The 23,857-nt window shown below is 40.7% G+C and overlaps 1 protein-coding gene across 2 annotated transcripts in view; it reads left to right on the top strand.

The window, feature by feature from the left end:
• Nucleotides 1-6,639: 6,639 nt before the first annotated feature.
• Nucleotides 6,640-23,857, top strand: part of LOC134573493 (zinc finger protein 585A-like) — a 95,227-nt gene continuing 78,009 nt past the window's right edge. The window contains exons 1-3 of one of the 2 annotated variants that reach the window (XM_063433264.1): nucleotides 6,640-6,699; nucleotides 19,014-19,639; nucleotides 23,403-23,529. In XM_063433264.1, the coding sequence (XP_063289334.1) occupies nucleotides 19,016-19,639; nucleotides 23,403-23,529 (751 nt within the window). In that variant the 5' untranslated portion in view covers nucleotides 6,640-6,699; nucleotides 19,014-19,015. Of the gene's footprint in view, nucleotides 6,700-6,763; nucleotides 6,783-19,013; nucleotides 19,640-23,402; nucleotides 23,530-23,857 lie in introns of those variants that run through there. The other variant, XM_063433272.1, reaches the window with a different exon arrangement.

Raw genomic sequence — 23,857 nt, 5'->3', positions numbered from 1 at the left:
ATAGGTCCCCCCCCATTATTTTACATTAGGGCCCCCACTCGCCGCTCAGGGGTGGGGGCCGGGGGGGGGGCGTCAAACTAAGGGGGCACCTTATTTTTTTTTTTGTTACAGTGAGCAGCCACAGGCTGCTCACTGTTTAATAGACATGCCCCTACTCGCGGTATAGCGAGTAGGGGCATAATTTTCTAATACTAAGTAATCTTTACTTAGTATTAGTAAATTTGTCTGAAAGACCAATTTAGGTCTTTCAGCCTTTTAGTAGTTAGCTCCCTAATACCGTGGGAATTAGGGAGTTATCTACTTATTCATTCCTGTCATTACATTGACAGGCTAAGTAACTTACATTTTATATGAATGTATGTTACTTGATTGTTGTAAGTGTTGCAAATGCTTACAGGTGAATCCAGGCTATGTTTGTATACTTTTTATTTAAAATTGTATACAATGTAACATTCTTAGGCAATACTGGGCTTCGGAACTTCGGCACTTTGACACTTCGGATCTTCGGCACTTCAGCACTTCGGAAATTCGGTAATTTCAGAACTTCGGGACATCGCCAATCGGAGATTCGGAAGTACCCGAATTTCCGAAATTCGTCCGAATTCCTATTTGGAACGAAACGAATTTCACATGTCTAGTGAGAAATATGGCTTTCCCATTCCAATGAGATAGGAACTGCAGCCACATGTGTAGATCTGCCTTGGCGTGAGCATCTAGTGATAAGGAGCTGGTGTCGGTATTGAGTAGAAGGAGAAAGCTCCAACAATCTAGAAATGAGGGATAATTTTCATGGCGAAGTTCAACGTGCCCAGTAAGGATTGTAGGTCTGACCTGGTACACGTGTCCTTAACCAGAAAATATTCCACCATCTCTATAATTTGCCACACCTTCTCCCCTGGTAAACTAGCCTGTAAAGTAACAGTGTCCAGGTGAATACCCAGGAAAGTAAGATTAGTGGTAGGGCCTATATTGTTTTTTCTTGGGAAAGTGGTACCCCCAATGCTGCAAATACGCCTAGGGTCTTCTGGAGACTGACTGGACAGGACTGAGGTGGTTCTATAGTAAGGAAGTCGTCCAAATTATGCAGAACTGAGGGGAAATTAGTAATGTTAAGAAGTAGCCAACATAGTGTGTCAGCAAATATGTCAAAATAGTTTTGGGCTGCTTTTGGCTCAGAAAGTAAGCCGAGTAGAACAATAGTATTTGTTTTCCCACCTGATGCCGTGTAAGTGCCACAGGGATGGGTGAATAGGTAGGAGCTTGAAAGCGTTAGAAATATCGGTTTTACCCAATGTAGCGGAGAGCTGATATTCCACAGGTTATCTCCACTCAAGATCCCAGTGAGGCTCAGGAACAAGTATTAAAAATCCATGAGGCAATAATTCCAGCAGGTAAGACAATCCAATAATATCCCAACATCAATCCCAATGACTGGACGACACACAGCATCAGGAGCAGAACTGAACTTTTAATCACTCAACCTTCTTTTAAAGCTTTCTCCCATGCAAGGGAGGGATTTACAGTAATTACACAATGCACCAATCATACATGAGTTGCCTAAAGAGAGAAAAATGACTACAGAGTTAGATACATCTAGCCCTGGAGTCAAGCGAAGGACTAAATGGGCAACAGATAATGGGCATAACCGAGAGCAATAAATAGTAAAGAAGTCCCAGAAGTCAAGGTATTTGGGAGGGAGAGCAAAGGTCCAGCTTCCAAATAACGCTAAACTGAGGGTGTGCCCATATAAGAGGATAATAGTTAAGCTCCCCTGGTGTAAAAAGCAAAATAAATAAATCTTTAATCGAAAAGAAAACAAAGTAATCGTGAAGAGAATGTATAAAATACCCTGGGTTGGAGTCTAAAGGTGAGGTCTAGCTTGTTAGACTTCAATGTCAGTATAGAAGGCAGCAGAATAAATACAGTATAAATATCACTGTGGAAGATACTGTGAGGTAATGGGACCGTACATCCACCTAAAGGTTAGCTTCTCAGTAGAGCATATAGTAAAGGAGTGCCTGCATAGAAAGTTCAGAACTGCTATTCTGGGAAGAGTACACAATTGACAGAGTGTCCTTTCCTGGAGTCTGAGTCAGGACTTAATCCTAATTAGTGAATAATTCTCAATTGCTGAAAAACGTACTGATTGCACTGGTGAGGGTGATTGGGATCATAGTATAATACATGGGGTGAAAGAGTGTATCTAAGTTAAATCTTAGTCTCAATTATCCCCCTTGTGTATAGATACCCACATTTCTCAATTCACATAGGTAGTAGACAGCTTCAAAGCCCAAATCATAAGGGCTTATGGAAAGAGAATTACAGGCAAAGTTGCAACAAAAAGTAAATGTATTGCTCTTTAGTCCGGTGCTTACAATATCCTGGTATCCCAATAATAATAGTCTAAGTAGGGATACAATGTTGCAGTAGTAATAAGCAATTAATTAGAAGAGGTACAAAGAGTGAATAAATTACTGCTATATTAAAGATAGCTAACCTAGTAGATGGGTCCAAAAAAGGGGTTCCCCTGCCTCCTAAGCAGTAAAAGACGTCTCCCAGACAGACAAGCCAGACACCCACGAATTAACAACCCATAGTGTTATTAAAAAATAAACCTAAGCCTAAGTCTAGCGTCCTACTCAAATGGTATTGAAGTATCAGCCTAAGCTTAGCGTCCTACTCGACGCGCGTTTCGGCGCTATGTGGCGCCTTTGTCAAGAGCGGTAAGGAGATTCCGTGACCGCCGAGATTTTTAAAGGGAATAGTGCCCGCCTCTCCCGTGACGTCAATGATATTAATAATATTAGATGTGTATATATATATATAATATGATGTATGATATTAATAATATTAGATGTGTATATATATATATAATATGATGTATGATATTAATGATATTAGATGTGTATATATATATTATATGATGTATGATATTAATAATATTAGATGTATATATATTATATGATGTGTGATAATAATATTAGATGTGTATATATATATTATATGATGTGTGATATTAATAATATTAGATGTGTATATATATATATTATATGATGTATGATATTAATAATATTAGATGTGTATATATATTATATGATGTGTGATATTAATAATATTAGATGTGTGTATATATTATATGATGTATGATATTAATAATATTAGATGTGTGTATATATATATTATATGATGTATGATATTAATAATATTAGATGTGTATATATATTATATGATGTGTGATATTAATAATATTAGATGTGTGTATATATTATATGATGTATGATATTAATAATATTAGATGTGTGTATATATATTATATGATGTGTGATATTAATAATATTAGATGTGTATATATATTATATGATGTGTGATATTAATAATATTAGATGTGTGAATATATTATATGATGTGTGATATTAATAATATTAGATGTGTGTATATATATATATATATTATATGATGTATGATATTAATAATATTAGATGTGTATATATATAGTATATGATGTATGATATGAATAATATTAGATGTGTGTATATATATATTATATGATGTGTGATATTAATAAAATTAGATGTGTGTATATATATTACATGATGTATGATATTAATAATATTAGATGTGTATATATATATATTATATGATGTATGATATTAATAATATTAGATGTGTATATATATTATATGATGTGTGATATTAATAATATTAGATGTGTGTATATATTATATGATGTATGATATTAATAATATTAGATGTGTATATATATAGTATATGATGTATGATATGAATAATATTAGATGTGTGTATATATATATATATATATATATTATATGATGTGTGATATTAATAATATTAGATGTGTGTATATATTATATGATGTATGATATTAATAATAGATGTGTGTATATATATATTATATGATGTATGATATTAATAATATTAGATGTGTATATATATTATATGATGTGTGATATTAATAATATTAGATGTGTGTATATATTATATGATGTATGATATTAATAATATTAGATGTGTGTATATATATTATATGATGTGTGATATTAATAATATTAGATGTGTATATATATTATATGATGTGTGATATTAATAATATTAGATGTGTGAATATATTATATGATGTGTGATATTAATAATATTAGATGTGTGTATATATATATATATATATATATATATTATATGATGTATGATATTAATAATATTAGATGTGTATATATATATATTATATGATGTGTGATATTAATAATATTAGATGTGTGTATATATATTATATGATGTGTGATATTAATATTAGATGTGTATATATATTATATGATGTGTGATATTAATAATATTAGATGTGTGTATATATTATATGATGTGTGATATTAATAATATTAGATGTGTATATATATTATATGATGTATGATATTAATAATATTAGATGTGTATATATATTATATGATGTATGATATTAATAATATTAGATGTGTATATATATTATATGATGTATGATATTAATAATATTAGATGTGTATATATATATTATATGATGTGTGATATTAATAATATTAGATGTGTATATAGATATATTATATGATGTGTGATATTAATAATATTAGATGTGTATATATATATTATATGATGTGTGATATTAATAATATTAGATGTGTATATATATATATTATATGATGTGTGATATTAATAATATTAGATGTGTATATATATATTATATGATGTGTGATATTAATAATATTAGATGTGTGTATATATTATATGATGTGTGATATTAATAATATTAGATGTATATATATTATATGATGTGTGATATTAATAATATTAGATGTGTATATATATATATTATATGATGTGTGATATTAATAATATTAGATGTGTATATAGATATATTATATGATGTGTGATATTAATAATATTAGATGTGTATATATATATTATATGATGTGTGATATTAATAATATTAGATGTGTATATATATATTATATGATGTGTGATATTAATAATATTAGATGTGTATATATATTATATGATGTGTGATATTAATAATATTAGATGTGTATATATATTATATGATGTATGATATTAATAATATTAGATGTGTATATATATTATATGATGTATGATATTAATAATATTAGATGTGTATATATATTATATGATGTATGATATTAATAATATTAGATGTGTATATATATTATATGATGTATGATATTAATAATATTAGATGTGTATATATATTATATGATGTGTGATATTAATAATATTAGATGTATATATATATATATATTATATGATGTGTGATATTAATAATATTAGATGTGTGTATATATATTATATGATGTATGATAATAATATTAGATGTGTATATATATATATATTATATGATGTGTGATATTAATAATATTAGATGTGTATATATATTATATGATGTATGATATTAATAATATTAGATGTGCATATATATTATATGATGTGTGATATTAATAATATTAGATGTGTATATATATTATATGATGTGTGATATTAATAATATTAGATGTGTATATATATTATATGATGTGTGATATTAATAATATTAGATGTGTATATATATATTATATGATGTGTGATATTAATAATATTAGATGTGTATATATATATTATATAATGTGTGATATTAATATTAGATGTGTATATATATTATATGATGTGTGATAATAATAATATTAGATGTGTGTATATATTATATGATGTGTGATATTAATAATATTAGATGTGTATATATATTATATGATGTATGATATTAATAATATTAGATGTGTATATATATATTATATGATGTGTGATATTAATAATATTAGATGTGTGTATATATTATATGATGTGTGATATTAATAATATTAGATGTGTATATATATTATATGATGTATGATATTAATAATATTAGATGTGTATATATATTATATGATGTATGATATTAATAATATTAGATGTGTATATATATTATATGATGTGTGATATTAATAATATTAGATGTGTGTATATATTATATGATGTGTGATATTAATAATATTAGATGTGTGTATATATTATATGATGTGTGATATTAATAATATTAGATGTGTGTATATATATTATATGATGTGTGATATTAATAATATTAGATGTGTATATATATTATATGATGTGTGATATTAATAATATTAGATGTGTATATATATTATATGATGTGTAATATTAATAATATTAGATGTGTGTATATATTATATGATGTGTGATATTAATAATATTAGATGTGTGTATATATTATATGATGTGTGATATTAATAATATTAGATGTGTATATATATTATATGATGTGTGATATTAATAATATTAGATGTGTATATATATTATATGATGTGTGATATTAATAATATTAGATGTGTATATATATATTATATAATGTGTGATATTAATATTAGATGTGTATATATATTATATGATGTGTGATATTAATAATATTAGATGTGTATATATATTATATGATGTGATGTAAACAGTAGGCGGAACCTTTAATCTCGGCACAGGAGATCGCGGGTTAATAAAAGTGACGGACCGCGCTGTCCCGGTGCATGCTGGGAGTTGTAGTTTAATTCCCACCGAGCCCGGAAGTGGGCGGAGCTACTGTCCCGTAGAGGCCGCGGCCGGGAGAGGCTAATGTGGCCGGTAAGTAGGAGCCACCGAGCCGGGGGGAAGGATTGACGGGACGGACGGACGGACTGACAGACTGACAGACTGACCGGCTGGGGGTAAATAATCACAGACTGTAATATCCATATTATTATAATTATATCTATTTATTATTATATTATTATTATGATATCGCTGTATATAGTGTTATAGAGACTGTGTGAGACTGGCATTATATTATTATAGCTATACACATTAATATTATGTACCTCTCTGCACCCTCTACTGTACCTCTCTGCACCCCCTACTGTACCTCTCTGCACCCCCTACTGTACCTCTCTGCACCCCCTACTGTACCTCTCTGCACCCCCTACTGTACCTCTCTGCACCCCCTACTGTACCTCTCTGCACCCTCTACTGTACCTCTCTGCACCCCCTACTGTACCTCTCTGCACCCCCTACTGTACCTCTCTGCACCCCCTACTGTACCTCTCTGCACCCCCTACTGTACCTCTCTGCACCCCCTACTGTACCTCTCTGCACCCCCTACTGTACCTCTCTGCACCCCCCTACTGTACCTCTCTGCACCCCTACTGTACCTCTCTGCACCCCCCTACTGTACCTCTCTGCACCCCCCTACTGTACCTCTCTGCACCCCCTACTGTACCTCTCTGCACCCCTACTGTACCTCTCTGCACCCCCTACTGTACCTCTCTGCACCCCCTACTGTACCTCTCTGCACCCCCTACTGTACCTCTCTGCACCCCCTACTGTACCTCTCTGCACCCCCTACTGTACCTCTCTGCACCCCCTACTGTACCTCTCTGCACCCCCTACTGTACCTCTCTGCACCCCCTACTGTACCTCTCTGCACCCCCTACTGTACCTCTCTGCACCCCCTTACTGTACCTCTCTGCACCCCCTACTGTACCTCTCTGCACCCCCTACTGTACCTCTCTGCACCCCCTACTGTACCTCTCTGCACCCCCTGCTGTACCTCTCTGCACCCCCTGCTGTACCTCTCTGCACCCCCTGCTGCACCTCTCTGCACCCCCTACTGTACCTCTCTGCACCCCCTACTGTACCTCTCTGCACCCCCTACTGTACCTCTCTGCACCCCCTACTGTACCTCTCTGCACCCCCTACTGTACCTCTCTGCACCCCCCTACTGTACCTCTCTGCACCCCCTACTGTACCTCTCTGCACCCCCTACTGTACCTCTCTGCACCCCCCTACTGTACCTCTCTGCACCCCCTACTGTACTTCTCTGCACCCCCCTACTGTACCTCTCTGCACCCCCTACTGTACCTCTCTGCACCCCCTACTGTACCTCTCTGCACCCCCCTACTGTACCTCTCTGCACCCCCCTACTGTACCTCTCTGCACCCCCCTACTGTACCTCTCTGCACCCCCCTACTGTACCTCTCTGCACCCCCTGCTGCACCTCTCTGCACCCCCTGCTGCACCTCTCTGCACCCCTGCTGCACCTCTCTGCACCCCCTGCTGTACCCCTACTGTACCCCCTGCTGTACCTCTCTGTACCCCAACTGTACCTCTCTGCACCCCTACTGTACCCCTTACAGTACCTCTTTGTACCCCACAATGTATATACCCCAACTGTACCCCTTCTGTACCCCGCGATGTATATACACCTACTGTACCTCTCTGTACCCCGAGATGTATATTCCCCTACTGTACCTCACTGTACCCCAAGATGTATATACCCTACTGTACCTCTCTGTACCCCGCAATGTGTATAGACCCCTACTTTACCTCTCTGTACCCCGCAATGTATATAACCCCTACTGTACCTCCCTGTACCCCGCGATGTATATACCCCCTACTGTACCTCTGCACCCCAGCTGTACCTCTCTGTACTCCTACTGTACCCCTTCTGTACCCCGCGATGTATATACACCTACTGTACCTCTCTGTACCCCGAGATGTATATTCCCCTACTGTACCTCACTGTACCCCAAGATGTATATACCCTACTGTACCTCTCTGTACCCCGCAATGTGTATAGACCCCTACTTTACCTCTCTGTACCCCGCAATGTATATAACCCTACTGTACCTCCCTGTACCCCGCGATGTATATACCCCCTACTGTACCTCTGCACCCCAACTGTACCTCTCTGTACCCCTTCTGAACCTCTCTGTACTCCTACTGTACCCCTTCTGTACCCCGCGATGTATATACACCTACTGTACCTCTCTGTACCCCGAGATGTATATTCCCCTACTGTACCTCACTGTACCCCAAGATGTATATACCCTACTGTACCTCTCTGTACCCCGCAATGCATATACCCCCTACTGTACCTCTCTGCACCACGCGATGTATATACCCCCTACTGTACCTCTATCTACCTTGTGATGCATATACCCCTACTGTACCTCTCTGTACCCCGCAATGTATATACTCCCTACTGTACCCCGTGATGTATATACGCCCGACTGTACTCTGTGTCCCATGATGTATATAACCCTATGTATATACTCCGTGATGTATTTACCCTTACTGTACCTCTCTGTACCCCGTGATGTATATACCCCTACTGTAGCTCTATGTACCCTGTGATGTATATATCAGGGTCTTACCGGAGTTGGGAGTCTGTAGCGCAGATATGCTGCTTGTAACGAACCACCTGGCACCCTGACTGGGTACCTACGTTGAAGGATGCTCCTAGCGCTTCCTGAGGACTCCAAGCACTGCAGCAGACATCCCAACCACCGAACTGGAGAAGCATATGAATGCTCTCAAGCATATAAATGCTGGAAACAACTGAACATGAAAATCATACAATCAGCTTACACTCCTGGCAATCAGCATACAATCCAATTCCCCCAATAATGAGACGACACTTCGTTTTGAGGTCAAGCAGAACTGACTGTACTGGCACATACAGCCTCTTTTATTCACAATCTACACACATAGTACTGCCCACAGGGTTTTACAGAACAACCAATAACACACGTACATTACAGAAAACACTCCCAGCAATTATACACAAAATCCTCCCCCTCTGCCTGTGATATAATTATGGTACACAATGGGTTAACATAATTATCACAAGCAGGAAAAATTAAGTTTTTATACATGTACTATAGCTTTAAAAATATACATCCAATCTTCATAAAATGAATCAGCACACTTTAAACATAAACACTCTCTCAAAAATCAGACAAATCCATCCAGTAGATAAAAAGTTAGCTGGGAGTCCCTTATTTACACAGAAAAATTACGACTAAGTCCCATTCGAATGCACGAACAGGGCCGTTCGTGCATTTAGCTTAGTATAGCAGTGAGTTAAACTGCCGAACGGGACTTAGTCTCTGCAGCTGAAAACGGAGTGTAAGAGAAGGTAAGGGTCAGCGGTGTTCATTGAAATGTGTAGTTGACTTCAGTTCCATGGATTTGGCTACACATACCGCTGACCTCGTTCGAATGAACAAAGATGGCCGCCGCCACGTGTTCGTTTGTCGAATGGCGGCCACTTCGACTACTTCGGCACTTCGGCTGCATCCGAAGTGCCAATTTAAAGCTGCAGAACTGCTCCAATACAATTTAAAGGGGCAGCAAGTCTTTTAAAATCTTTCTCCACAGTAAAAAAAGAGACCTTGGCTTCTCCTCCGGGCTCTTTCTTCACGCGCCACTTTGCAGTAGAGAAGTCCTATTTCCATATGTTCCTCAGGGTCGAAAGGAATATGGGTTACCTGTTGAGTCTTCCTAGGAACCAGATCATAAGGAGGCAAACGGGGGGAGTAGTGTTGGTACTGGTTCTCACTGTTTCTAGGAATCTGGGACATTATAAGTCGTTAACATAAGTCCGAGGCTTCAAAGCAAATAACAATTCACAGTCTACCCTAAAGTACTGGAAGGAAGTACGGCCACTGTCAAATTTCTCAGGCATAACGACGAACGGTTCAGGATAAGCAGGTTCTGGGACTGGGCGTACAGCGCCTTTAAGTATCAGAACTTCTCGCTGCTACTCCGAAACAGTCTGGGCAAGGCTGGACACTTGCTGGGTAAGCTGCTTGCATATTTCTGCGGACTCTATGTTGATCAAGTCTTTTGTCAGGGTTCTTACCTGATGGGAGTCTGTAGCATAGATATGTTGCTCACCCTTACAGATAGACATAGTCCAAGGTGACCAGATAAGAAAGCTACGGGGGCTGTGCAGGATAAAGCTCCAAGTCGCAGTACAGGCAAGGACACAAGCAGCAGGATAGTCAAGGGATAGCCAAAGTCAAAGGATGCCAGAGGTCAGGATCAACGAAGAGTAGCCGAAGTCAAGGGATGCCAGGATGAACAAAGTCAGAAGCTGGGGTCAATATGAAATTGTTGATCTGGAACACAGAAACGTAACACACAACAGGATCAAAGACTTGATAAAGTTCACTGAGCGAGGCTGTGTTTATATACTCTGTTTATATACTCTGCTGATGTCTGATCAGGGTCAGGTGAAGCACAGCAATTGTCAAGGTACAGCCCCCAAAACGCCACAGCTTGGTTGGGGTCTCGCTGTCCTCCACCCACCCTGGACCCAAGTGTAGCAGAACCCCTCTGACTGTCCAGCATATTTTCTTCGTATTTCTTATTTGACCACAAAAGATTTCCATATGAACTTATTATAGAGACTTTCATGTGGATGTATGATACCTTAATAGCATTCGTCTGGTTGTTCGGTAAAAAGCCATACAAATCTTCATTAAACAGCTGCATTCACCATCCGAACCAAAGTACCGAACAACCGGACCACCATGATGTGAAGTGTGGCTGTAATTAACCTCCCTGTTCGTCAATTACATTCCCCTGGTTAAAAAGCACGAATGCTTTGCTGTAATCCCTGGGTGGCCGCCATTTCGACAGCCGAACACGTGGCGGCGGCCATCTTAACACACGAACAGCGGTGTTTGGTCGTCGAGTGTCTGGAACTCAAATCGGACACTCGACTACCCGAACACCGCTAAGACATCCAGGGCTCCAGAAACTACCGATTTGAAACTCCCGAACCAGGGGATTCATCCGAATGCCAGCTCAACCCTGGATGGCATATATTTTTGGGACTTTAAACGCACGAACAGAGATCGACCGCAAGGCCAAAACTTATGGAACTGTTTTTGGCTACTGCTGCCTGTACAGGTCGGTCAAATCTTTACTTCCACATAACTCCCGAACCCCTGGTCCGATCTGGGTGATTTTTGAATATGTTGCTCACCCAGATCAGGGCTACCAGGGGATACCACATTTAGGGGTGTACCTAGTATATTTGGGGTACATCTAAGAATTGGGGAAAAATGTGTACATTTTAATTATGTTATCTGTTAAGCTGAGGGGAGGAGATGTGTGGTAGGTAACGTCTATTTGATTGGGTACTGTAATAATTATTGTGGGTTTCTACCTTGCAGGGGAGAACCGCATAAAAGCAGGGTATGTGAAATAAAGCCTCAGTTCTACTCCTGATACTGTGTGTCGTCCAGTTATTGGGAAAGGTGATGGGATATTACTGGATTGTTTTGCTGATTGTGCCTGCTACTCTATTGGATTTACTACTTGTTCCTGCGCCTTTCTGGAATTACCAGCGGAAATAGGCTGTGGGAAATCAGCTCTCCGCTACACCAAGATCAGTGAGTAGACCTCTCCTAGTCCAGAGAGCGAAGCAAGCTGCTCTTACAAGAGCAATCGTTGTGATCCAACGGCGTATAGTGATTATAGTAATCGCCAGAGTGAATATAGCTCTCCAATCCCCCCAAACATGAACCTAGACTACAGTATATACACAATTTCTCCGCCATGGGCCTGAGTAGACTACAGTAAAAACATATACACATTGGCTCTCAGGTCAAGGACACTTCCAAAATACAAAATAGGCCTATCCCTCCCTATGCCTTGGAGATAATTGAGTCAGCACTGTATTAAACTCCATTAGCTCCAGGCACAGAAAACATACATTTTTACAAAACCCCTAAAATACTCAATCCCCACAAAAGTTAAATCCCCTGATAGCCCTGATCTGGATAACCATCATACCCACATAGTTCAGGGGTTCAGGAATTTCCTGGAAGTCATAATTTGACTGACCAAACGCCCGCATGGTCCCATGCCCAAAACAGTTCCAGAGAATCTGGGTGTAACGGATCCCCCAGGCACACAAGGGGTAAAATCCATTTAGGCGATATTCCCCTTCCAGATAGATGCGCAGCTACTGCAAGCACCAATCTCCCGAACTGCAAATCACACAAATTCTCCAAACTCCTGAACCAGAACCACACGAATGCTGTAAACAGCCGAACAGGAAAAAACATACAAACAGTTTACACCCCTGGCAGTTGAATTGTAACAGCATGCAATCAGATCACCCCCAAGAACGAGACGACACGTCGCTTTGAGGGTCAAGCAGAACCTGTGTTTATTCAGCACCAAAGTGCTTTCTTTTATGCAAGACGACCTAGAGAAGTGAGCACTTAAATGCAGAGCCAAGCGTCAATGATCCCGACCGAAATCGGAGGCATCTTACCGGGGATAGATCCGAGGTCTACTCAGACGAAGTGAGGGAGGCGCCTGATATCCACGCCGCCTGCAGCCACTCACTCGGAGGTCTCCCCGGTACACTCCCCCCCCTGCCGGTGAGGGATATCCCGGTATTTTAAGCTTGAGACACAGCAGCAAAACCAAAGTGGGGACTGTCCCACACGGGCGGAACAGCTCCAGCAACCACCAGGCCACTGGGACGCAGCTAAGATGGCCACCCAGCGAGGACCCCAAAAGCGGAGCACATACGCACCCCCTGGGGGAATTTGACCGGCTTTGCGAGAGCCTCTGGACTATGCTGCGCGAACGCGGAATGACTTACCGCCGGGCAGCAAAACTAGTGGCTACATGGATTCGTCCAGTGACCCGCCGGCGCCATTATAGACACCCACCACAGGCATCCGGGAAGGCCGCCAGGCTACGCAAACACCGCTGCTCCCATGGGCAGGAAACAACGCCATGTTACATGGGCGACTGCACTTGCCCCCACATTAATGACACAAAGACCACTAAACCAGCCTTCCACGCCAGCTACTCACCTGACCCTAGAACTGGCGCTCGGCGGAGCTTGACCCCGTCCCTCCAAGTTACAACCGCAAACCGGGGAGCCGCACAGCTAAACACTCCACTGAATGCTGCTGGAGCAGAGTCCCAGTCCAGGGGCGCATTCGAGGAGTCAAACGTCGACGGCAAGAGACACGTCCATGCAATGGGCATCGACTAAGGAGCCTCACCTGCATCTGGAGGGTACACTTACAGACATCGCTGTGCGGACTACCCGCATCAAGTAACCACAACATTTTTCTTTAGTTGCTGCCGTAGGGACAGAACGTTACCAGTGACTCTTACCTTAATAGCTAATGCCAGCGCGACTTCTATGTACACATATATTGCATCAAACATAGTGAGCCATGTAGAGATGGCTCCATACTTTCGAAACATAAATATGACAAGCAACATTTTATTATCGTGTTTTACCCTTCATGCCTAGCCAGCCTCTCTGAGTTACCAAAATAAATTCTATACCTTAGACATGAGGAACTAGCCTGTATTCCCTGGTTACCTATTTTAATCTTATCGTATTTTCACCCAGTGTAGCACATATAAAATTACATTTACACAATGACCCTGCATAGGCAGACACCACGATAGATGTGTTTAGCTCAGTCATGTAATTCCATGTCCTAGCCTGTTTTCCTTTTATTGTGACTACTGGGCGATGCTTATCTGTTAGCCAAGAAAAGTTGCCTTTTGTTTTTATGAAGCCCAGGAGACAATCCTGTTTACTTATCTGTTAAAAAAAAAAAATGTGTGCAGTACCTCTATTCCACAAGCCTGTTTAAACAATGTCACCCACTCTACTTGTTATTGCTATTGTGGCACAACAAGCGACTGTATTAACTGAATGCACCACAAAAATAAAGAATTAAAAAAAAAAAAAAAACTTACATTTTCAGAATCCAAATACCCCAAATACAAACAAATGTCAAAATCATACAAATTGGTCCAGTGGGTCAAAAGTTAGTTAGAAGTCCCTTTTTGACCAACTGCAAGCATGGCTTGGGTGTGGTAAGCCAATTATCTCCAGCATACAGAAAATATCTCCAGCATACAGAAATTATCTCCATTTACAACAACAGTAAAAACACATAAAAATACATAATCCCCATCACACTGAACAGAACCCCCACATTCATAGTTTGGATCTGAGCGCTCACTATATCCGAACAGCGCTCAGCTCCCACAAACACAGTCAAATCGCCATGGGGTTAAACCATAGCAAGGGCTGATGAGAGACAGAGGAGGGTCAAAACAGAAAGTTCCAACTGGTCTGGCAGTGTCCCTGGGACAACGCCCTGCTGGAGAACAATAGACAGGAAATGGGGGAGGAGCACACCTTCCCATGTATTCAAAGGGGCATAAAAAGTGTTTCAAAATCCAATAAGCCCAAATAAGTTTCTTAAAGGGCAATACATTTCAGGGGCCATAGTCACAGGGCAGGAGGCTGGCAATCAGTCTTCTCCAATGCCCAGTGGCGAGGCTGGTTCCGCCACACAGGGCTTGCGGTCTGTCTAGTTCGGTAGTTTAAAAACAAACAAACTACTGAACAGAGTCAATAGTCTTACCCTGGAGCTTGATCCCCTTGTTCGTGGGAACGTATCTACCGAACTAACACTTTCTAAGTGTTGTAGAATCGAACGCAGGCGATGCTGGCATTGTTCGGGAGTTTCATGCCCAAACACCGCTGCCTGCATTCATGCGAACAAGATGGCTGCCACCTCGTGGTCGTCCATAGGAATTGTGGCCACCCAGACGAACACTTAGAACACTACAGTGGGAATTGCTACAAAGTAGGAATTAGGCTTAACAAGCTCCAGGGTGGGGTTTGAAGTCTGCTCACATCATTTTTTAAAGGGCCTGTGACGAGAGCAATCTCGCCACATTGCATTGGAAAAGCCTGGCTGCCCGCCTCCTGCCTTTGGACTATGGCCCTGGGAGATTGGGCCCTTTAAAAACAGTATTCGGCCCTAACGGAGTGCATGTCACTCATTCTGGCCCTTTAAACACAGTGGGGCCATTCGGTGCTTGCCCTGTGTGAGCGGTGATACCCCCAGATAGCTATGCCATGGAGCCTATTCATATAATGAAAGACTATGGGAAAGACTTTAGCTCCATGGCAATTGAACTGTGTGAATAGGATCTGAGCGCTATTCGGTAGTTTTGTGCGTTCAGATCCCAGCTATCTGGGGATATGTGAAATGTCTGTGCGTTATGTGTAAAAGGTGACTTTCTGTATTTTAAAGTGTTTTATGTCTTTTTGCAACCATGTGCTCAATGGAGTCTGCCTCTAGCCCTGGGTAATTGGATTACTTTCCCCTTTGTCTCCAGGATAGAGGCCTCTGTAAAACCTGTTTGAGCCAGATTGATATGCTGCCAGTCAGGGGAACAAAATATACTTTTACTAACTTTTGAAAACCCGGTCTGATTCATGCCATTTTTTTAATATGTTGTTCCCCTGAATGGATTGATTGTGAATATGTGAATGTGATGTATGGTTTTAGAGTTATGAATGTTAGGTAAAAAGTATGTTAAACTGTAAATGTTCTGGCCAGCAGATAATTGAGCTATGTATATTGCTAAAACTCAATTATCTAGCCTGGCCCAGAGGAGGAGTTTTGTGTTGCATAAATTGTGAGTTCTGTGTGCCAGTAAATCAGTCTTGTTCCAGCATTAAGCCTTGGCTCATGTGTGGATTATTTGGCGAGACCAGCAAGTTATTACTCTGTGGATTACTTGGTGATTTTTGTTTTTATGGGAAGAAGGGAATGCTTGACGGAGTAACGGATTGTACCGTCACAGGGCCCATTGTCTTTTGGTAAGAGGCTGGCCAGCAGGCCCCTCCAAGAACACGTGACGAGGCTCAGTTCGTCAAATTTCTTCTACCCTAGGGAAGACTAACCAGGTACCTGACCTTCTGTCGGTCAGTACCTGAGCTAGTCGAGTAGCCCACCATAAACAACCACTTGAACTGGTGGCCCCTGGTGTCCGGCTTTGTCCTGTATGTCCCAGGTTGCTGAGTGGGTGTCTGTCACCCCCGATCTCCCGTGTGCTCCCAGGCATATAGTTGTGGGTATTTGGTGGACAGAGGCCAGCGGCTGTAGCCAGCGTTACATCTGGGTAGTACAGTGGGTCGTCCGGTCCCTAACCACATGTACTTTTTACCACTATGTACCCCGTGATTTACATCTCCCCTACAGTACCTCTTTGTACCCCGTGATTTATATACCCCCTACAGTACCTCTTTGAACCCTGTGATTTATGTACCCCCTACTGTACCTCTAGTTACCAAGTGATTTATATATTCCTACTCCACTCCCTATATACACACCGTGATGTATATACCCCCTACTGTACTCCATATTAACTCCGTGATCTATATTGTTATATATTTACTACTGTGCTCACTTTACACGTGATGTATATAGCCCCGTACTGCACTCTCCATACACCCTGTGATGAAATTACCTCCATTCTGTACTTCCCTATACACAATATATGCACCCTGTCTTGTGAGATCAATTCTGCCAATGTTGACAAAGAATTTATTGTCTGACAATATCTGCTGCTGCTCAGCCAATGAACTCCATCCAAATAGAGACTATGCTGAAGTATTTAACCCCTTAAGGACCAAGCTTCTGGAATAAAAGGGAATCATGACATGTCACACATACCATGTGTCCTTAAGGGGTTAATGTGCAAGGGGAGCTTTTTCTTTTGAGGGGGCCAGAACGCGGGCAAATGGGAAGAGCAGAGTGTCAAAATCTTCAGAAACTGTCTAATTCTTACACGGAGAATCGCACCAAGGGCCTCTCGGCACTACGGCAACTATACTGGGCTGTAGTGGTTATGGTGCTTTGAATACCCCTTATGAAGCTCCTCCTTTACCTCTTATTTTATTGTCCTACCCTGTGCTCTTTAAATGATGATAGTAGGAAATATTGGACACTTTCTCACCATTGTTTTTATAGAGACCAATTTATTCATGTGAATTACAGGTATTCTCTAGACGTCATCAGAATTATGTTGTTATGGTGTGAGGAGGTCCCAGGCAGATTCTTGCTTCTCTCACTCTATTTTGTTAATGTGGGGCTCCTCTCAGCCTATCAGCGATACCTTAGTCCAAGGTTTCCTGATTGAGTTCTTGCACACAGAAAGTAAAGAAATGGTGCTGACTCCTGGGACCTTATTACACCATAGCAACATAATTCCAGTGAAGTGGATATGGTGCCTGGAGTTTGATAAAGGGACACTATAAAAACCTAACAGTGTCCGTTGATGAGTCTGCTGACTTGCTGCTGTTAGCTTTTTACGCGCATCAGGTGTGCTGATTTGGACCAAACTAAATGTCTCACAAATCCCTGGTTGACAGAGGTTTAGAGGTTAAGACAAAACATGAATGAAATTACTTGGTAAGAAAAGGGTGATGCCATTCATGTTCTCTTGAATGACACTGCTTTTGGCTGCTATATATATCCCCCCACAGATAGCATTGAAAGAATCCCATACAAGGTTGTACGATGTTCCTGTACTGGGCAATGGACACACTATATAAAGAACATTGGTAGTTATGGTGCTTTAAATTCCCTTACATCATACAGTTTAAAGGGATTCTAAAGTGCCAGGAAAACAAAGCCGTTTTCCTGGCACTATAGGCTCCTGCAGTGCCCCCCTCCCGCGGGGTGAAGGGGTTAAAACCCCTTCAGTGGCCAACCAGAATCCAGCGCCGATGTCACCCGGCGCTGGGTCAGACTGGGTGCCCACGCTCCTCCCCTGCCATCAGCCGGTGGGTGAGACCTAATACACATTCGCGGCAGTGGCCACGCTCGCATTAGAATTTCCCCATAGGAAAGCATTATTCAATGTTTTCCTATGGGGCAAAATCTGACGCTGGAGGTCCTCATGCAGAGCGTGAGGACGTCCAGCGTCAGATAACGGACCAAAGGTCTGTTTCAATTCAGGAAGTCCGTCTAGTGGCTGGTAGACAGCCACTAGACACAGAGTTAACCCTTAGAGGTAATTATTGCAGTTTTTAAAAAACTGCAATAATTACCACTGTAGGGTTAAGGGACATGACATTGCACCAAGACCACTTCATTAGGGGGGTGCCTCTTTAATTCTCTAATCTGGTGGCTCAATAATATATAAGTTAATACAATAGGTCAGTGAAGAGAGAACCCCCCCCCCCCCTCCTCAACATTGTTTGTCCACTTGCTTAGATGTTACTTGCTTCTAACCTCCTTTGTCCTCCACAGCCATGGAAGACAAGACAGTGGGTACGGACATGGTGAAAATTGAACCTCCTGATGTCGTGCCAGATCAGGAGGAGCTGCAGGAACCACTGAAATGTGAACCCCAGATAGATTCCTCTGGTGTTGTACTTGCTGGATCCATGGACTGCTTGGTGGATTACAATCTAGGGACTCAGCTCACAGTGGAGCAGGAGATACAGATCGGTGATGGCCCACCCCCATGTTTGGATTATAACATGAGCTTCCTTCCCAGAAAGGCAGCCAAGCCAAAACAGCAGAAACTGGCTGGAGAAAGGCATTTCAGCTGCAGACATTGCGGCAAAAGCTTCCTACGCAGCACTGATCTGGCGAAGCATGAGAAATCCCACACGGAGGAGAGGACCTACGCATGCAATGTCTGCGGGAAGAACTTCCGTAGACACACATCCCTGCTGATACATGCGCGCATCCATACCGGGGAACGTCCATACCAGTGTACGGAGTGTGGAAAGAGCTTTGTCCAGAGGCAGCACCTCACCACCCACCAGCGCACTCACACCGGTGAGAAGCCCTTTCAGTGCATTGAGTGTGGCAAGGGATTCCGGTGGCGGTCAGAGCTGCTGAAACACCAGAAGGTCCACACAGACAAGGTAGGAACAATGTCAGATATATTTACTGCAATGCCTTGCAGCTTATGGCTTCACATCAACGTTGCTTGAAGGCCGTGCTAACACCAACATGTTAAAGTGAGCCGTCATTTGAAACATATCAATTGGTGTATGGAAGGAGGGAGGGTTACATACACTTCAAATTCGCACTGCTGCGCACATCCATCCATCCAATCTTGATGATCTCAGCCAATCCATAGAAGCTATCTAATGGACAGCACAGGGATGCTATTGTGCATATACTTCAAGACACCATCTAAGTTTTACTAACCTATTTCTGCAGAAGCACCCCTAGTGGCTGTCCATTTGATAGCTTCCACCAGAAGCAGGATAGCTCTGCAGTGAAAACATTGCTGTTCTACAGAATTATTGTGTTTTTAGATGCAGGGCTAAAATGGTGGCGGCGGCACCCGATTCATTGAGATACGTCATCTAGATGAAGTGGCCTCGGTGCTTATAAAGTCCTTTTAACTAAATTCTGGCTGTTATCAGGACACCATGCCTGAGGCTTAATAGACCGTTGAGATCCAAGCCTCTCTCCTTGGATGGGGTTTACCGTTTGTTATAAGAACAGACCATAGTTACATAGCTGATGTATGTTTACTAGGGAACCCTAAAACGCAGACAGGACAGAGTAGAGAGAATTGCAATACTGATCCTTAGAATGATCGGGTTATGCAAAAAGGGATCGTCAAAACACAAGCCGAGGTCAAGGGAAACAGAGAGACGGAATTACGAGAGACAAGGCCAAATATCAGTAACCAGGAAATTCAAAATAACAAGTACAACGCTCAGTTGTAAACCAAAGACCACAACAGAGCACTGAGGCAAGGTAGAGGTTAGCTTATATACACACGGGGTGTGTCTGATTGGCTAACCTCCAATTAGTGTTAACCATAACACGTGGGAGGAGTTTCTTCCCTGCCTTGTGTTCTCTGAGGTCATCACTGTGTGCCCGGTCACTTGACGGGGTGCAGCACACCTATAAGGAAGCTGCTCTGGAGCGTGCAGCGTCAGACACACTGCCAGTCTGGAGCCAGGGACCAGATGACGCGCTCGCTATGATGAGGTAATCAAGGTCAATGCGGGGGCAGGGGACCTAACAGCTGAAAAGAGACTTACGTCCATTAAGTTCAGCCTTCATTGCATATGTTTTTGCTGTTGATCCAAAAGAAGGCAAAAAAAAAACAGTCTGGGGCGGTTCCAATTTTGCAACAAACTAGGAAAAAATTCCTTCTTCCCCAAAATGGCTGTCAGATATCTCCTTGGATCAAGCAGCTATTACCCAACTAATTAGAAATTATATCTGTCAGGATTACTGTTGATCTAGCACGCAGAAATAGTATCACACCTATGACTTAGGATAACGTCTGGCCGGACCTTAGAATGGCCGGGCTTAACGTATCCGAAAATAATCAAAATACTTGCCGAGGTCAGGGATACAGAAGGAGACACAACGATTAGGAAAAGCCAAAAGTCAAGGATACCAGAAATCAGGGAAGTCAAAACGGAGCCAAAGTCAAAAAACAGAAAAACACGATCAGGAACACACTCTCTGATAACCATCAAAGGGAAACCATGACAGGGCACTGCTCAAAAGGCAATTAAGGTTTAAATAACCCTCTCAAACCTATATTTGGCTGTATGTGGCTGTATGTGGCCTCTGACTCCAAAACGTGCGTGCACATCTATGACGTGCCGTTGCACTCACGTAAGCGCCATCTTTAATATGACGAATGTTGTTAACAAAGAATGGGCTATGTCCAGATGAGTCATGAGTAGCATTATTTCTGGCGAATTCGGCCCAAGGGAGTAAATCAGACCAGTTTTCTTGTGTGCCATTAATAAAACATCTCAAATATTGCTCCAATGATTGATTGGCTCTCTCAGCCGCTCAATTGGTTTGGGGATGGTAATATGACAAAAAAGAGAGTTCAATACCCAACTGTTTGTTAAATGCTCTCCAAAATCGTAACACAAACTGGGAACCCCTATCTGACACAATATAATGCGGAATACAATGCAATCTGACTATTTTGCGTATAAATATGTAGGCCAGCTCTTGGGAAAAGGGTATCTTTTTAAGCGTAACAAAGTGTGCCATTTTAGAAAAGCGGTCAACAACCATCAGGATTGTGTTGTAACCCTTAGAAAAAGGTAGTTCCACGATAAAGTCCATAGACAAATGGAACCATGGACTACTGGGTATAGGAAGCGGTTGTTAAAGCCCACATGGAGAACCTTAGAAACAGTACATGCCTCCACATATTCTCTGATGTCTTTTTTAAGAGAAGGCCACCAAAATGACCTGGAGATAGCGGACATGGTTTTATTAATACCTAGATGACCGTCACATTATCATGAAACACTCTTAGTACCTCCTCTCTTTTCAGTAATGGAATAAATAGTTTATCTTGAGGTTTGTCACTAGGTGCCTGAGTCTGAGCTGTCATTATAGCACAAAGAAGAGGAGAAGACAAGGAAAGAACCATAGAGGCTGTGATACATTCAGGTGGTATGATAGGAGAGGTTTCTTGTTCTTGTTCAGCCTCTAGGTCAAACAGTCTAGATAGGGCGTCTTTCATTTTATTACTTCACAAAGTTTTGTCATCTGCAAATACTAAAACATGGCTTTCAATGCCTATTTCAAGATCATTTATAAATATGTTAAATAGAAGCAGTCCCAAAACAGAACCCCGAGGGACACCACTTACCACTTTTGTCCAGCTTGAAAATATACCATTAAAGACAACTCAATGTACTCTATCCTTAAGTCAATGTTCTACCCAAGAAGAAGAATATTCATCTAGACCAATTTCTTTTAGTTTGAAGACTAACCTATTGTGAGGAACCGTATCAAATGCCTTGGCAAAATCCAAGTAGATCACATCCACTGCAACACCTTGATCTATACTTCTACTTACTTTTTCATAGAATGCAATTAGGTTAGATTGACATGACCTATGTTTCATAAACCCATGCTGATTATTGCTAATAATAAAATTCTTCTTAATAAATTCCTGAATATTATCCCTTAATAGCCCTTCAAATACTTTCCGAGTCCCAGAAAATAGCCCTTCAAATACTTTCCGAGTCTATAATTTCCAGGCAAGGATTTTGAACCCTTTTTAAATATAGGAATGCCATCTGCCTTCCTCCAATCCTCCAGTACAATACCTGAAACAAAAGAATCTTGAAAGATTAAATACAGAGGTTCACTTATTTCCCCCCTTAGCTCCTTAAGTACTCGTGGGTGAATACCGTCAGGCCGTGGAGCTTTATTTACATTAATTTTCTTTAACTCCTGTAGCACCTTGTCTCGAGTCATCCAATCACAAGTTATGCAAATGATTGCTGCTAAATATTTGTAGATATCCCTTGCCATAGGATCCTCATTATATATACTGAAGAAAAAATTGGGAACTAATCTGATTGCAGTCACTCACGTTGTAATGTTTCCTGCTTGGGATCATACACAGGTAGGATTGTATGATACCTTTCACTGATAGTTATGTTTTAGGCTAAAATAACTGATTTGGAAAAATCTCAATGTCTATGTTTTTATTTTGGCTTTTTGTCATACGACTTCAAATTCACCTTGAATTCCCAATAAATCATGCGTTAGTAAATATGTGCTGAGTTCTCTAATCCTCCAAATCCTTTGTGAGCTTGTTTCATACTCTGAATTTTTGCTTTGAGTTTCTTCCTTCGTATCCCTTTCATTTGTGGTTTTGCTTGTTCACAGCCTTCGGTGGTATTTGATGATCTGGCCTCATCGTTCTCCAAGGAAGAGTGGATGGAGTTGGAGGAGTGGCAGAAGGAACTCTACCGCAACGTCATGAAAGAAACCTCCGAGACGTTAATATCTCTTGGTAAGTTGGTGGGGATTCCTCACTTGCTAATATAAATTGGATTATTAATATGCACTGTAGGGGGTAACCCCTAATTATCACTGTATGTACTGTAGGGGGTAACCCCTGATTATCACTGTATGCACTGTGTTATAGAAAGACCAAAACACTAAACCTGGATATGAAGAGGAAGGAGATCTGAGTAGAATTGACTCAAAATAAACCATCCATAGAAAAAAGCAACCCAAAAATGAAAACTTAACTTTTGTTTACATATCACGTAAAAATAGACTAGTCTAAATATATAAGTTAATAGATCGAATAACACATACTCTGTAAAGTCAAAATT

This window comes from Pelobates fuscus, chromosome 1 (genome assembly GCF_036172605.1).
Source record: "Pelobates fuscus isolate aPelFus1 chromosome 1, aPelFus1.pri, whole genome shotgun sequence".
NCBI classification, from domain to species: domain Eukaryota; kingdom Metazoa; phylum Chordata; class Amphibia; order Anura; family Pelobatidae; genus Pelobates; species Pelobates fuscus.
The sequence above is the reverse complement of the archived record's forward strand: the minus strand, read 5'-3'. Positions and strand labels throughout refer to the sequence as shown.